Below are 15,731 nucleotides of genomic sequence, written 5' to 3' on the forward strand. Positions count from 1 at the left end.
TAGATGCTCCTTTCAATTGTTGCTCTCTGAGAGTGAAACGAACCAAAGTGACCCGCAGATCATCTCTTCTCCTGCTTCTGTCAATCTGTGAGGTGACATCAGTAGAAGTAGACACTGGCCGTCACGGAGAAAAGACAGTCAGTCATGGCTGTGCGTATCATTCGTGGAATGGAGGACCTGGTGGCATCGGGCAGCCAGCTCATCTGGAGCTTGGCACATCAGACCTTGAGGAGGTGGTATAATCGCGGGCTGATGCCATGCAGACGCTTGCTAGAAGCCTGGTTCAGGATTGGAAAATGCTACCAGGTATGGCAGCTCTTTAATGTTATTGGCAGCATATGCAATTAATTACTCCTTGTCAGATGGATTTCCTTAATTATTCATTGTATTTTTATAGTTTATATTACCCATAATTTCCTTTCAACTTTCCTCCAAACTCAGGGTTAGTGAGTCAGTCTTTTTTTCTCAACTTGCTCATTAGTGTATGCATGTGTTTATTTGTGTGAACGCGTGGTGAAGGCGCAGGCTGTTTCTTGGTGAGTCACAAAGCCTCTTTTTTTTTTTTTTTAACAAGGGTCTCTCTCCTGGCACATATGGCAGTCATTAGAAAGCAGCATGACCAGCCTTTTGATCTCACTGTCTGGCTGAAGAGGGGAGCTTTCAAAGTTGAAAGTCTTTGAAATGCACTGTTGCTGGTACACCTGAGCGCTGCCTGTGTGGTTCACACATCATGTTCTGTGTGTGAACTTGAAAGTGATCAGCTTCCTCTTTTTTGCTGTTTCTCAGCATGCTGCCATGTGAAAGTGACTTTTTGATAGATGGCATTTATATCAGGCCTGTGTAGGTTAACTGCTTTCCACAACCAATTTACATTTAGATTACTACGATAGATTCAAGGTCTTAAAAACTTTGTTTTGATGTCATTGCCCTGCATAATATGGCATTAACAAAAGAAAAATTTAAATATTGAGATTTCTGTTTCAGGTTTACCAACAGAAATTTCTCTCTGCGTCACCTTTTAGAAACGCAAACACTCTTTAAACCTCTGAGTTTCTCGTTTCCTGTTTAAAAGAGTTCTCAGAAATAACACAAGTACAGATCCCTTTCATTTTCAACCAACATACTGGAATAATGTTTTCCTCCTTCAGAATCACATATGCTATTTACACAGGAGTCAAAGAAGTTTTCACAATATAAGAATACATCTTGCATTCACATTTTTACTTACATTTAAGTATATAAAATGGCCGTAAATGTCAGATCGTTGTAACTGATGCTTTAACATGTTTGTAGTACTTTAAAGTTGAGGTTAGTTGAGGTGGAGCTTTGAATCTAACAGTGTTTCATATTTTATAAACTGATTGTATGTAAAATCTTCATTTAAAAAGTAAGTGACAATAGCTGTTAAATAAATGTGGTGGAATAAAACCATTTAATAAGTAGTATTATGGAGTATTATGTAGCATAAAATGGAAATACTCAAGTTAAATTAGTTTAATAATTTAATTACTTTCCACCACAGTTTATACGAGTATTTTATAACCGCTCCACCCAGCATTTGGTTTCCTAGGCTGAACGGGTGAAGTGGTGGATCTGTAGACCTGGTCTGAGCTGTAGGGTGTGCCCAGCTCAGCCTCAGCAGGTCAGTGGCTGAAGGTCGTGTGAAGAGAACAACGTTGGGGCTCCATGCCCATAATGACAGGGCTTCAGGGGGATGACCTCCCTGACACAGTCCTGACCTCCCTTTTTATCATCAGGGACCTCGCTCTGAAGCTCAGGTCCTCTTTTCAGCTGGACGGAGGCCAGTGATCACTGTCAGCCCTCATTTATTTATTTATTTCTCAGGATAGTATTGTCTTTGAAAAGCTTTTCTAGTGTTGTTAATGATGTGGAGGTAGGTGATGCAGTTGTTAATATAGTATACCTTTATCAAATGATACATTACACATGTTTATAGGGAGTGTTTATGGGAATTTGTTCAATATTTATGAAGTATTAAGACAGAAAGACTAAAATCACATCACATTGAAAGGTAAATCTGAAATTGAGGGGTTGTAGCTAGCTGTGAGTTTGAAATTAGATTGCTAACTAAAGGCCTTTGTCCATGTTTTGATGTCATTGCTCTGAAACAATGCAACATTGATAGATGAAGCCTCAGAAGGATTGTACCCAGGACAGCCGCAACAATTCAAAAAGGGTTACCATAGTGAATAAGCTCTGATTGAACAATGGTACAATGTGCAATGAATAGCAACAATTATTTTTCCTAATAAGACAAATATACTGTAGGTATGGTTTTCATTGAGGTTTGTGTAAGTGACACAGAATCTTACCACTTCTGGACCACTGAGATATGGAGCTTAACATTACATTACATCCCGCTGTGCAGCTCACATCAATACTTAGAAATACATTTGAAGGAGTGAGTATGGTAGACAATCGAAAACTTCAGAGCAAAAAGTTAGCATAATAACAAGTTAGCGTGACAGCATATAAAAACCCTTTGTTGTGAAGTACAGCAGCTCTGCCCACAGACCCGTAAATCTCACTGAGGTTTAGGGCGGTGAAAAACAACATAGTGGAAAAGTGGCATGTTCAGTATAAAAGTGAAATGACAGCTCTGTTGTGGTGCAGAGAACAATATGTCCTGGTAGACTGAAGTTTAACACCACGCCAGAAGGCGTCTTCCCGCCCTGACTGGACGTCAACTCGACCCTCAATTTCCACCACAGAGGCCAAGCAGTTGGATGCCACATGTTTTTCACTAAAGTCACAGAAATAAAGCAAGTCCTGGATACATTCCTGGGCAGCACATAACATTCAGTCAGTTCAGTCTTAGCATTGAGGTTCTCCCCATGTGTTACAGCGATCAGGCTGTATACAAATGCTGTTACTGTTACAACCTAAACAAATGAATACTGTAGATTCACAGACTGGAAAAGGAAAGTAGCTTTTTTATAGCATGCGCAAGATGAGTTTATTCCCTGGACATTAAGAATTATACTTTTAATGCATCAAAGCCCATTTGTTGAATTTTAATGTGATTGTGTGTCTTTCTAATTCTTCTGATGGAATAAGTGTGTTGTTTGTTAAAAATTCAAACCGTTAAGAATGGCTGCTTTCAGCCCAGTCTGGGGTACCGCAATACACTGCTGTCTACCACTGTGCGTCTTTTACACTGCCACTGGGGGGCTCCAAAGTCACAATTTTTTAAATTCATATAATGGCTTTAAACATACAGCAATATAATGTTCATAGGCATGTTTGGGACAACATGGTGGCGTAGTGGTTAGCACTGTCACCACACAGCAAGAGGGCTCCCGTTGATTAACTGGCAACCTGGTTAAGGGTGTATCTCCATCTCTTGCACAATGTCAGCTGAGATTGGCTCTAGCTCCAAGTATAGGAAGTACATATTAATCAGTGTATAATGCCATAAAAATAAGAATAGTTGTATTTCATTTTCTTAGAATGAGCCCTTTATATTGGATTTTCTTCCACGGACCCTGCCATGTTACTGTATCATGTTTCTACAGTAGCCCAGAATGGACTAACCAAACAGAAGCTCTATAGATGGCCTGTCATGTTTTTCATCTTGCACACTGCACCTTTAAGTATGTGGATTTATTCACCGGTTTTGATATTGAACCTTACCTTTATGTGGAGATTTTGTGAGCCCTATCCATGTATGTGGATTTGGGTTGGTAAATGACCCCATGCTTGTGAGACTGTACCATTTAGGAGATGCATCTTCCCACATATGAAAAGTTGGATTTATTAGTAATATAACACATCCTTGATCTGTTCAGTACTCTCAGGGGTTTTGCTACTACAGCCTGATTTTGACATGAAGTATCTTATAGTGACTAATGTTAGCAAACTGTAGACAGATGCTGTGTAACTGCTAATTATTGTGTCAATTTGATTACTTCATATATCTACTCTGCTACTGTTGCTGGCCATTGTAGCTGTTATACGGTCATCTATGGCCAATACAGCAAGTTAAATGCAATAGTCCCCTTATGTTAAAGGAATAGTTCAACATTTTGAGAAATATTCTTATAATCTTTCTTGCCAAGAGTTCTCTCTCAAGAAAGCAACTGTGAATCATTATTTTAACATCAGAATTACATGACCTACTAAAGGACTGACTGAACAACAAATATAAAGGTGGGCAATATGGGTATAACGTACAAAGGAATTCAAAAACATTGTAAAATGCCTGAATGTTGGAAACAGCTTCAGACAATGAAATATGACTGACTGAATATGGCTTCATCCCCATACAATAATAATATTCTATCTTGTGCTGCACTGAAAGCAGTTCTGCTGACTGCAACATAATTAATCTTAAAACCATTCATTGTAAACAAAAGAGTGGGAATTCAATTAAACTACCGACTAGGACGTCATTGTCCTTCACTTCTGTTTCTTTACAGGAGAGGAAAACGTGGGATGTTGACATTTCAGGGATTTTCATTAGACCAGTGTTGATGCAGTGGAAGGATATGTGGGTGAAAAAGTGGAACCGTATGAGCCAAAGAACCTCAGACTCTGTTTAAGATTCACTATGCACTTATAAAGAGAGGGTTTACGGCTGAAATGTCTCACGGCTGCACTTTTTTAAACCTTAAACAATCAAACTAAGGATGCCGATCTTGCAATGTATTTGATCAGTTGGAGTGAGCATCCCATTTGGACACTTGCCCGGAGGCTCTTTTTACCTATTCATTCAGCACAAAAACAAGCATGATATTGAGCTGACTCACTGTTCAACTCCCCAAAAATCCCAGAGCTAAAAACGTCAAAGAATGGGTCTGAGTGGAGAAATACGGGTGGAGATGGAACTGTTTTTGTAATGATGACACTGTGTTGCAGGAGCTATCATGTCTCATGTTTTCTTTCTTTTTCCAGATGACAGAGGGCCGTCTGTGCCAGGTTCACCTCCTCGATGGCAGGAAGCTAGAGCTGCTGGTTCAGGTACAGGACATTTTCTTCTCGCCCCCTTAGTTACAAAATATGTAACATTCAGTCTGAGTAACTTTACAAATGACCTGAACTGAACTGTATTTTCGCCTCTCAGCCCAAGCTTTTATCCCGGGACCTGCTGGATTTGGTGGCATCACATTTTAACCTGAAGGAGAAAGAATACTTCGGACTATGCTTCATAGATGACACGTACGTGCATTTGTCAACATATTACATATTTAAAGTGAAAATAAAGCCATCAGCCTAGAATTGTGTGTGTGCTTTATTCTATTTTAACTTCAGACTTTGGTTGATTTAATCCTCATTAGGAACAAAAAAAAGAAAGACATAAAATAATTTAGACAGCAGTATTCCAACATATGATTCATTCTTTTATCCCTGCTCAGTGGCCAGAATAACTGGCTCCAGCTGGATCGTAAAGTCCTTGATCATGACTTCTCCAAGACTTCAGATCCTTTGGAGCTCAAGTTTCTTGTGAGGTGAGTGCTCTCACTGCAAATGCTTGCCAAATGCAGAATACTAGTGTGCTTACCAGAAGCATTATCCTATAATGACTAGCAGTGTAAACATGTTTTACATGTTACATACTGAGTTGTGAATAACAGCAGCTCATTTTGTAGGACTTAACATTGCAGCCAAACCAATGCAGGTGTTGACCAGCAGGTGGCACTCATGTAACACATTTTAAATCCAGTTTTGTGACTGCCAAATAATATCATCAGATTGAATATGATACAGCATATGGGTTATGCAGAGGCACTCATAGAATGCATTGATATTCTGTTTCAAATGAAGTTGTGTGACCAAAAATAAACTTTTTTCAGGTTTTACATTGAGAAGATCACCTTCTTAAAAGAGAACACAACAGTGGAGCTGTTCTTCCTGAATGCAAAATCTTTAGTGTTTAATGTAAGTAATTTAATTTTTTTAATTTATAAAAGTATGTCTCATACATCTATTTATTAAACCCAGTAACCAGGTTTGGAATGTCATTAGGTTACACTCTCAGGATATGCCAAGCCTAATCTAATCTTACTATTGATCTGTCATCATTCTTTATTGTTACCAACATAACTCAAGATTCCTAGGAAATCAGATTTAATTCAGCTGAAATCCCTCAGATCTTAGTCAGATGGTCAGGTGACATGCTGTGCACACATTGTTGTACATACAAAACTAACCTAGTGGAACTCTGTGGTAAGGCCCATATTATATTTTTACATTACATTTACTCAAACAACAGTTTAAAATATCAATTGCTTTAGCAAACAGCATAAATATCATACTACTAAAATCCTACAGTTTGTCCTTTCCACATATTATTTTGACGCCATCTTTACGCTGAATTATTGTGCATGCATAAAATGTGTAAAAACTTTTCTGTTACTCGATTAATTTGGGAAATAATGATCTGTACTCTAAATCCTTTACATTTACATCGTTAAAGATCATACTGCTGCATGTCACTGAGGTCAGGTACTCAGAATGCTGCTTTCATGTGCTGTTGGACATTGTACATATTAGGCAAAGTTAATTACTTTGTTTTATGATTCTTTAATGTAGTTGCTTAGAATTAATTCAACATGAGTATTGTAATAGGACCTGTGTTTCTTGTAACATTAAAACAGTCGGTCAAATTGAAAAAATAGTAGGAGATTTTGAACCATACGAGGAGCACCTGAATGCACCACGTAATCAAACGATGCAGTGCAGTTTTTTTTTCGCGGGGATAGCGGACTGGTCACCATGGGAGACGGAGACTGTTGAACCTGCTTTGGACCGTACCATTTTACCAAAGGGGGGGGAGGCGCAACCTTAGACGGGACAGTCAGGTTCGGCTTTCTATGCTCCAGTCTGTGTGTAATGCTCTATGGAAAACAGTCAGGACACTTACTGTGTTTAAAAACGACAAAGTACTCTTTTCATGTTTTTTAAACACAGTATTGTGCTTGTAGCAGTGGTTCAGTCGGTAACGGTGGGACCGAGGTACGGGACAGGGAGATTTTCTCTTAAGTCAAGTGTTTCGGGCAGACTGGACTTTTTGTGTGTGGAAATTTTAAAAATCCCTGTTATTTTTCTTAATATGTACAACAGGAAACCATCGAGGTGGAGAGCGAAAATGTGTTCAAGTTAGCCGCATTCGCATTGCAGGTAAGAAAAAGCTTGTCGCAGGCTTTCAAGACTAAAAATGTTGTCACTCGCCCAAAATGTGAATGAAGATGGTCGGGACACGCAACGGTTGAAATCATTTGTCTCTTCAAGTTTGGTCTTAGCTTCGTAACTTAACAGAAATTGACCGTTTGATATTAATACTGCTTACTAGTTGAGGCAGTGGGTATATTGAGTTTGTAGAGAAATTAAGACGGAGTCAAACTGAATTTAACTCAGCTAATGGTGTTTAATGGTAGCTTTGTGCAGTGTTTGCAGGTTGTATGACATCAATGCACTGGCCAATATAGGAGTTTAATGTTTTTCTTATAACGCCTTTACTAACTGCATTATTGTTCTTTTTTAAGGAGGCCAAAGGAGATTATAAAAGGTAAGACTTTTTTTCAATATTTAAGCCCTTAGTAAAAGAAATGTAAAAAAAAAAAAAAAAAAAAAAAAAAAAAAAAGTTTAAACACAGTGTCTTTATAGCATTGAGTGAGCAAAATACCTTAAATTTGCTATGGGGAAATGGTAATTTCATTGAATGCTCTGCTACAACACGTTTCTTTCTTTTTGCTATCATCACACATTGCTGCGTGTGTCCACTTAACCATAAACATACCTAAACTTACATACATTAAAAATCTGCAGTTAATCACTGTGCAGTCTGAATTGTTTGTTGCTGTACTCTGACACGGAAGTAGGGTTTAGTTTTCCAAGTTGTTTGGTCAGCGCTCAGCAGTCTGTTAATATTCAACTTGACCGGCTCAGATTTTGATTTTACGCTGGACTTCCCTCAGTTAATAATTCCCTTGAATTTGTTCTTGTGACATTGACCTGAACCCTGGGCTGGCTCGCTGCCATCCACATGGCCCAAACTCTGCACAACACTCCAGTTCCTTTGTCCCGCTGTTGTCTGTGAAGGCAGATGCAATGTGTTTATAATTACAACACTGCTTAACAAAGGCTGCTCTTTCTGACATTTTGTGATTGCATCATCTCATAATAAACGTCATATACCCTGACACACACACACAAACACAAGTACATGAACACCGTGTACGTGATTTGGTTGATGACACTGCTAGGAGATTTTGTACGAAACCTCCATAATCTGCATGCTAATGTTTTCATAGTGGGCCTCAGAGGCTTGACCTGCTAGATAAGATTTTTTTTTTTTTTGCCGGCTGTAGGAGTGAAGGGCATTGGCTGCAATCAGCAAACACTGCTCTGTCAGAGTGTGTGGCTGAGCAGGATGAAGCAGCAGAACCTGTGTGCTGTCCAATGCTTTGCCTCTAAAGGCCTCTGTCCATTATAGTGAACACAAAGATTTGTGCTCTGTAAGGAATTGTGTGTGCATGGTCTGAATGCACCTAGTGATATATGCAATGCTGAAAATGCAGTTTGACCCCATTGCCTTTGTTTTCTTGCAAAAACAATGAAGAAAAAAGAGAAACTTGGTTGCATCTGTTTGTGCTCAGTTACCTCCACAGTACAGATGTATGCCTCAGTGTTTTGATTTAAAACTACTTTATCTTGAAGTTTAGCATGGAGCCTGAACTTTTAGCCCATGTGGGTGTAGGGATGGGCTGTACTTTGTCCTCACTTTGAAAGCACAATAAAAGAGAACCTGCCAAAAAATCAGTGAGGATGGGACTGTGTCCAAATCATTCCGTCTTTAACCCTTACATACTGTTCATATTCCTTTATAATTAGACACTATACCGAATTTTGAACCACAGATGTATATTGCACCTATAGATATCTTATCAGTCTTGTCTAAATGGTTGATTGATCCTTTGTTAATGCTTCAGAGAGCAGAGAGAGTGGGGTTTTTTTAGGTTTTAGGAAAACACATTCACAATCACCCCCTATTATGGTCTTCTGTTGTCTGAATCAAGACATCATAAATGCCATAAATATTTATATTACTTTATTGAAGGTGAATGATGCAACACATTTGAATGGTTCCAATAAAACCATCAATCAATACTGACCTTGAACACTGTCTATATGCAAAGAGGTGTACTAGCTGTACACAAATAAATCACTTTCGAAATATTTCCATTTTTGTACATTCTGAGCCAATGAATAGTGATACAATTTCAGGCTTAAAAAGGTGTTTTTTAGAGCATTTTTATTCAATTCATGGGAAATGGGATAAAATTTGACCCAAATAGTATGTTGGGGTTAAGCATTAGTTTTGTCTCATTTAAAGCGTTTCTGGCGGGAAAGGTGTTGAAAATGTCTAAATAAAGTTGTGTTTCTCAAAGTTCTTTTACTTGAGGATAGCACTGGCTCTGATTTCTGGAGCTATTATTTTAGAGGTGAACCACCCCCCCATCTTCCTCCTACTCCTCCTCACTGTCCAGTGGCAGTATTTCTCTTTCCTGTCAGCTATGTCCTTTATTTCTACTTCTTTGAAAGAACAGGCCCAGTAAATCCCCTCATAAAGCATATAATATAAATGTGTCTCCTCCTCACTGTATCAGCGAAGGGCCTGGAGCTGTGAGATTAGCTGTGGAGGAGTTTAGGGAGACCTCCTCCTCCGACAGCCAGCTGCCTTAAGAGGGATGAGCCAGACCCACTGTCCAATGGTAGACAACTTGGCGTCGGGAGGACTCACTGTGGTCGTGTTATTGTGGTGGTGTGGGCCAACCCCCCGTTGAGCATTGAATTAATGCACCATCAGGTTTCACATTGTACTCGTACTGTACCAGAATTTCCTTTGCTGAGTTACTATTTAAAAATACTTGTTCTTACTGCACAGTTTCACACAGTACTGCTATTTGTCTCACCACCCGCAGGTATAATCCATAGCTCAATGCAACAAGTTACAACTGTTGTCTGGGAGTTGATGAAAGAGCTTGTGGGAAACGTAGGAAATCACAAGATTTACTGATGTCTTTAATTAGCTGTCTTTAACAGTTCAAGCGTAACTGAGGGGGATTTTTCTCGCACAGTTGTAATCAGCTTTAAAAGTGGGCTTCAGGCTTTTATACCACTATATATTAAGTATTAGTAATTAAAATTAGCTAGATTAACACAATGGCAATTGTTTTAATTGTGCCACCCATAGACCAGTATTACACACAGACAGTTTTAGTCCTCATTTCTATTTGCAGGTGTAGTCTGTAGTTAGTGGTTGATTCACAGCAACAGGCTCTCTCATTGTGCTCCCTCCACAGTCACCACGTCTCAGCCCACTGGAATAGCTGACACATGAGTATTATCTCTCCCATACTGGGTAGGCTGAGCCAGGCTGGGCTGTACCGGGTGTAGGAATTGCCCCCACGCTGCTGGCTGCGGGGAGATAACAGACGTAGTAATGAATTCCAGATTGCTGACAGGGCAGCACAGGCTGCGGAGTAGATCACCTCGACAACGCCAGGCCCCAGCTCCCCATAAAATGTATGCCATCAAACACGCGGTGAAGTGCCGTGGCAGCAAAACCCAGTCAACCCAGGAGATGTAACTACAGAGAAGAGTGATTCAAGTGCCTCTGCCCTTGCTGAGGCTCAACCCTTGTTTTTGTTTAGTAAGCTGGTTCACATAACTGGATCATTATGGCTCTGACCTACCATGTCGATGGCTGTTAAATTCCATTATTGTTTAAAGAAGAAGAGACAAAGTGACATTCAGCAAAGTCGACTTAAGGTCAAATGGCTATTAGCCTAAAAGCATCTTTATTTTTTATGTTGAAGTGTTTGTTAAAGCTGGTACAATAGCTGATGATGTTCTAATAGGTTGTATGACATACAGCCTGACCTACACGTTTGAGTCCCATCTGAGAGGCCGTGGGCTGTTTTGTAACAGTGCTGGGGCTCGTACAATACTTTTCAACACAGGCAGAGGCTGCCAAGTGCTTGTGAATGGCTTTTGTTCGGGTCCCCACTGAACTGGCCGGAGCCCTTTTTTGTCCGGCGAAAAAAAAAACGTAGACCCAGTGCTCCCTCCTACATGATGCTGAAGTGACTCATCGTTCACTATCACAGGCCTTGACAGTGTCACACACCACAGTTTGTCTGTTGAGATAACACGGTCGGCCTCTGTTTATTACAACACTCCAAGCCTCCACTTGACATTTTTGGCAGAGGTTGCGGGCGAGAGATCCTCTACCTGTTGCATCTGTTGTGGTGTGATCAGTGGCTAATCTGTGAAGGTGAATCAATACACAGTAGTTTGCCCACAGTACATAGAAACTGCTAAGTGCATGAGAACCTGCATGAAATTACTTTGATATTTTCTAAAAAGATTCCTTGCCAAGCCCCTTAAAAGGCTCTCTATGACTTAAAGGCCCTCCATGAGCTTTTATAAATGAAGCCTGGCAAGACATGAGTGAAAGTAGAGTTTAGTCTTGGCACGCTGTACCACTCTTTATACTGTAGATAAAAAAGATGAAAACAATATCCCCGACCGTGCACCTTTTTCTAAAGGTTCGCAAACATGAATTATTGCTATCATGCTTTAAACAGAAATTGAAACCACACTGTGAAAGCACAAAACATGTGGAGAAAAAGTTCTCTACACAGTTTGGACCTTTTGAGCTTGAGATTTCTTGTGTAAACATTTACCTTAACTTTCCTTAGGTTGCACTCGCCCGAGGCCCAGAGAGCTCCTCTTTTTAAGGTCATAAAAGGATCTTTTGAGATTTCTGAATACAGAGATTCTTGTGTACGAGAGAGCTAGTAATTACATCATAATAACGCGCCTCTCATCAGTCAGCGGGGTAATTTGGGTGCCTCGGTGTGTCTCTCCCAGCTCAAAGGATATGTCCTCAATCAAAACAGCTCTAAAAAACAAGTCTGTTATAGTGAATAAATGTATTTCTAGATAGATAGATAGATAGATAGATAGATATTAATATTGAGGTATGATTTTCTCTTTACAGTGCTGAGAGTGCCAGATCAGACCTGAAGCAGCTCCCAGTCCTGCCCACTCGAGTACTGAGGGAGCACCCGTCTCTCAATTACTGGTAAGCTATCTGAGCTGTTGAGGTCTGTTGAAAACCACAAAATGCATGAGAGTAAAGGGGTGGGAGGGTCAGTCTACAGGGATCACACACACAGCCTTGTAGATACTTGCGGTTCAACCAATTCTACAGCCCTTCCTCCACTGTGAATGCTAACAACTCAGCTGTCAGACGGCCTCTACCACCTGGACGTACAAAACTGCTCATTTTCCTCTGAAGAAGAACAGTTTTGGGCGATAAGGTGCACGCCGCTCAGCAGATGGTTATGGTTTTTGCTTTTGACTGTGACTAATTAACGCCAAGGTTGCGTTAATTACATTTGCCCATTAGCCCTGAGAGAGCATGGGGAGGTGCTGACTGTCTGTCTTTACAACCCACCTCTGCCTGCCTCCTCCCCCTCCCCCTTCTGGCTTAATGGTCATCTGAGGCTGCTGCAGCCTCTTGAAGAAGCGGCCAGACTCAGTTTAATATCCAAATTAAAATGATGAATTTTATAAGCACATGCATGTCTGCGTCTCTCTCACTGTTTCTGACTGTTAAGCTGCAGTGAGTTCGCACTGTGTCTCACTATGCTATTAGGAGGGATGATTGCAATGGGAAGTAAATGGGATGCATTTGCAGGAGAGGTAGATGAAAGCCATCAGCAGGCCAGTAGGCCAGACTGCATTTTCTGCATGAGCAGGCAGAATGTGTGTTAAAAAAGAAAGGACCCTCTCTCAATCCCTCTGCGGCTGGAATGTGTAACACTCGATGGATTATTCATTGAATGTTTTATCTTTCCATTTGCAGTGAAGACAAAGTGATTGAACATTACAAGAAGCTGAAGGGACTGACCAGAGGAAAAGCCATCGTGCAGTAAGTTATGAAATCAAATACAGTATCTATGTGATTTAACAGTTTTTTTAAACGTGTTCCTCGTGCATGTTAAGCTCATGTGTCTGCACTGTGGTGGCTGTCACCATACCAGAATGTGTCGTTAATTAAAGGAGGTGCTCTTAGTAGGCAGGTGTCAGTCCTCTACTGTGTTTTTTCCCCGGACTGTAACTCAGAGTGAACCCTGGGTCGTTTTCGGTCGGGGTGATTTGTGCCCTTGAATTGATCAATGGACTCTCCCTCCCTCCGTCACAGCCCTGAAGCAAATCGATCAGCTTGTCACCGCAAATGACTTTGGCTTCTCAATGACCAGCAGCTTAAATCCCACTCTGTCCGTTGTACAACAGCCACCAGTTGACAGTGATGAAGTGTAAGTGGGTGAATTCCCGTTAACCTATTCCTCTTTCTCCAAAGGTATCTGGCCCTGGTGGAGTCCCTGCCGACATATGGAGTCCATTATTACCAAGTGAAGGTAACAGCACTGCCCCCCCACCCACCCGCCCCCCGAGTCATACAGTAGCTTAACCTCTGGACACGCTTCTGTTAACATGCTGTCTTCATTTCTTTTTCCTGCATCTAATCTAATACCTCAATCTAACCCTATTCTGGTCGTTTGATGTTTGGATTATGTTTAAATCTGGGCTGCAGCTAGAGAAGAAACATTTGTAAGCGGGTAAATTCAGATAGATTTTATGTTTTCTGAGTAAATCTTGCCAAAATAAAATATCTGGCATCATGGCTCTAAGGAAATTACTCATGTTGGTCCCTAATGTAGTGCAGGTACATTTTTTTACACATATTTAAACAGTGCCACGAAACTTTAGGAACGCCAGCCACAGACCATCTTGAACGTTGCTAGTTTCATAGCACTGTTTATCGTATGGGACATCAGCTATTTGCAGTCACTTGCTGCCACTCTGCTGCTAGCTACAGTTAATTAAATAGCTATTTAATTATCTCAATTAAATATACTAAAATGAATGTATATGTGACACAAAAAAGGCAATTTATTATTTCGGCTAATTAAAAATTAGGATTTTATTCATCTACCAGAAGCCTCAAGTTCATTTGGAACACTGTTAGAGAGACACAATAATGATCTGCTTACTTGGGTGGGTTAAGATAATAAAACAAACTGTCTCTGTATAAAATTCCACTTTTTCTAAGTCAAAGGAATAAAGTCAAGAATCCAATAAACTAAAACTATTGCATCGCATGTTTAGTTCACCACATTTTAAGCGATTCCTCCAAACTTTCCCTGCTTTTCCTCTCATCCACCGACCTTTCCTACTAAACCCCATTAAATCAAGGTGTCTGAAGAGATCAAACAGCGGCGTTAAAATGACTCAGTCGGGGCTCGCAGAGATTTTAAGGCATTTAACGCATTTGATCTCTACTTGCGGTGCTATTCCTGTGAGCCTAATGGGGCAATTGCTTTGGTAACAGGCACCTTTTCTTTCTTTTTTGTTTTTTTTTTTTCTTTCCAAGCTACCACCAATAAAGCTAAACCCCCTAATGAGCGGCGGTGGTGTGGTGTGTTTATGCTTTCATTGCAGGACAAACAGGGAATACCGTGGTGGCTCGGAGTCAGCTACAAAGGCATCGGCCAGTACGATTTACAGGATAAGCTGAAACCAAGAAAGGTGAGTTGACCTTTTCTTACAGCTTTTATATTTGGCTTAATTGTTGGAGATGTGTTATTTTGTCAAAGCAAACTCCCACCACTTCTTTGATGTTTTGTGTGTGCGTGTGTGTGTGTGTGTGTAGTTTTTCCTTATCCATGTCGCAGATCTAATGATTCAGGGTTTCATATATTGTACAAACTGTGAAGCCCTCAGGGACTCTTAAGTTTGGGTGTGGGCTTTATAAATAAACCCGGCTTGGCTTGGTTTTCTTATAAAGTGACATTTTACACATAAACAATACTTTTTAAAAAAACCTTTTTTCATTTTAAAGTTTTTTTGAGAGTTTTTTTTATTACAGCTCCATTGAAATACTGTAATTGCCAGTTGAAAACGCAGCCTTCATCCCCCTCGCCTCTTGTTAGCTGGTTAATGATCCATCCACAGTGTAAATAGGTGTAATTAAGACCCCGCTTTTCCCATGTCAGTCAGTAGAAAGGAAGACAGATGTGGAAAACACTTTTTGGAGTATCAGCATGGGCGGTGTGCAGTCAAGGCTGCAGCTTTAAGAGCAAACACTGTAAGGACCAAACCAATGCTAGCAACAGTGGAATGAATTGTCTGAGGGGTTATTAAATAGCTCAGCTTACATAGTTTAAATGGGAACATGCACACATACCTACAGTGTTGAATTGATTTTAGAAGTTTATCATTGCTATAGAAATACATTAAAATACCTCTATCATTTGTAACTTTAATCAGTCAGTATTAAAGTTACATTTACCTTCATTCTCAAAACTGATAAAAGTGTGCTCCTTAAACTATCAGATGGTTCTTTTTATGGTAGATATTAAAGTAGAGGACTCATCAAATGCCTGATGTAGTAGATTTATTAAAAAAAAAACCTGCTCCTGTACTACACTTTGTATGTGCTCTAGTGTCTGTGATCACCCTCTCCTTTTGTTTGAGAGGTGTTATATAATAGTGTCCCAAATGAGCATTTCTCCAAGGCCTCTTTCATTACCCTCATCATAGCTATTGTTGTATGGCAGGAACCTGTTGACATAGCAGGGTGTGCTGTTACACTGAATACCGACACATTAATGGGAACAGCCACGGCACGTCT

The 15,731-nt window shown here is 40.2% G+C and overlaps 1 protein-coding gene across 1 annotated transcript in view; it reads left to right on the forward strand.

Moving 5' to 3' along the window:
• Positions 1 to 237: 237 nt before the first annotated feature.
• frmd4ba (FERM domain containing 4Ba) overlaps positions 238 to 15,731 on the forward strand; it is a 28,470-nt gene continuing 12,976 nt past the window's right edge. Inside the window, exons 1-11 of the mRNA XM_053315757.1 lie at positions 238 to 306; positions 4,915 to 4,980; positions 5,084 to 5,178; positions 5,376 to 5,468; positions 5,814 to 5,898; positions 7,084 to 7,140; positions 7,506 to 7,528; positions 12,030 to 12,113; positions 12,900 to 12,965; positions 13,398 to 13,455; positions 14,540 to 14,626. Coding sequence (XP_053171732.1) covers positions 253 to 306; positions 4,915 to 4,980; positions 5,084 to 5,178; positions 5,376 to 5,468; positions 5,814 to 5,898; positions 7,084 to 7,140; positions 7,506 to 7,528; positions 12,030 to 12,113; positions 12,900 to 12,965; positions 13,398 to 13,455; positions 14,540 to 14,626 — 768 coding nt within the window. The 5' untranslated portion in view covers positions 238 to 252. The remainder of the gene's footprint in view (positions 307 to 4,914; positions 4,981 to 5,083; positions 5,179 to 5,375; positions 5,469 to 5,813; positions 5,899 to 7,083; positions 7,141 to 7,505; positions 7,529 to 12,029; positions 12,114 to 12,899; positions 12,966 to 13,397; positions 13,456 to 14,539; positions 14,627 to 15,731) is intronic.

The sequence above is a fragment of the Scomber japonicus genome, chromosome 3 (assembly GCF_027409825.1).
Source record: "Scomber japonicus isolate fScoJap1 chromosome 3, fScoJap1.pri, whole genome shotgun sequence".
Taxonomy (NCBI): Eukaryota; Metazoa; Chordata; class Actinopteri; order Scombriformes; family Scombridae; genus Scomber; species Scomber japonicus.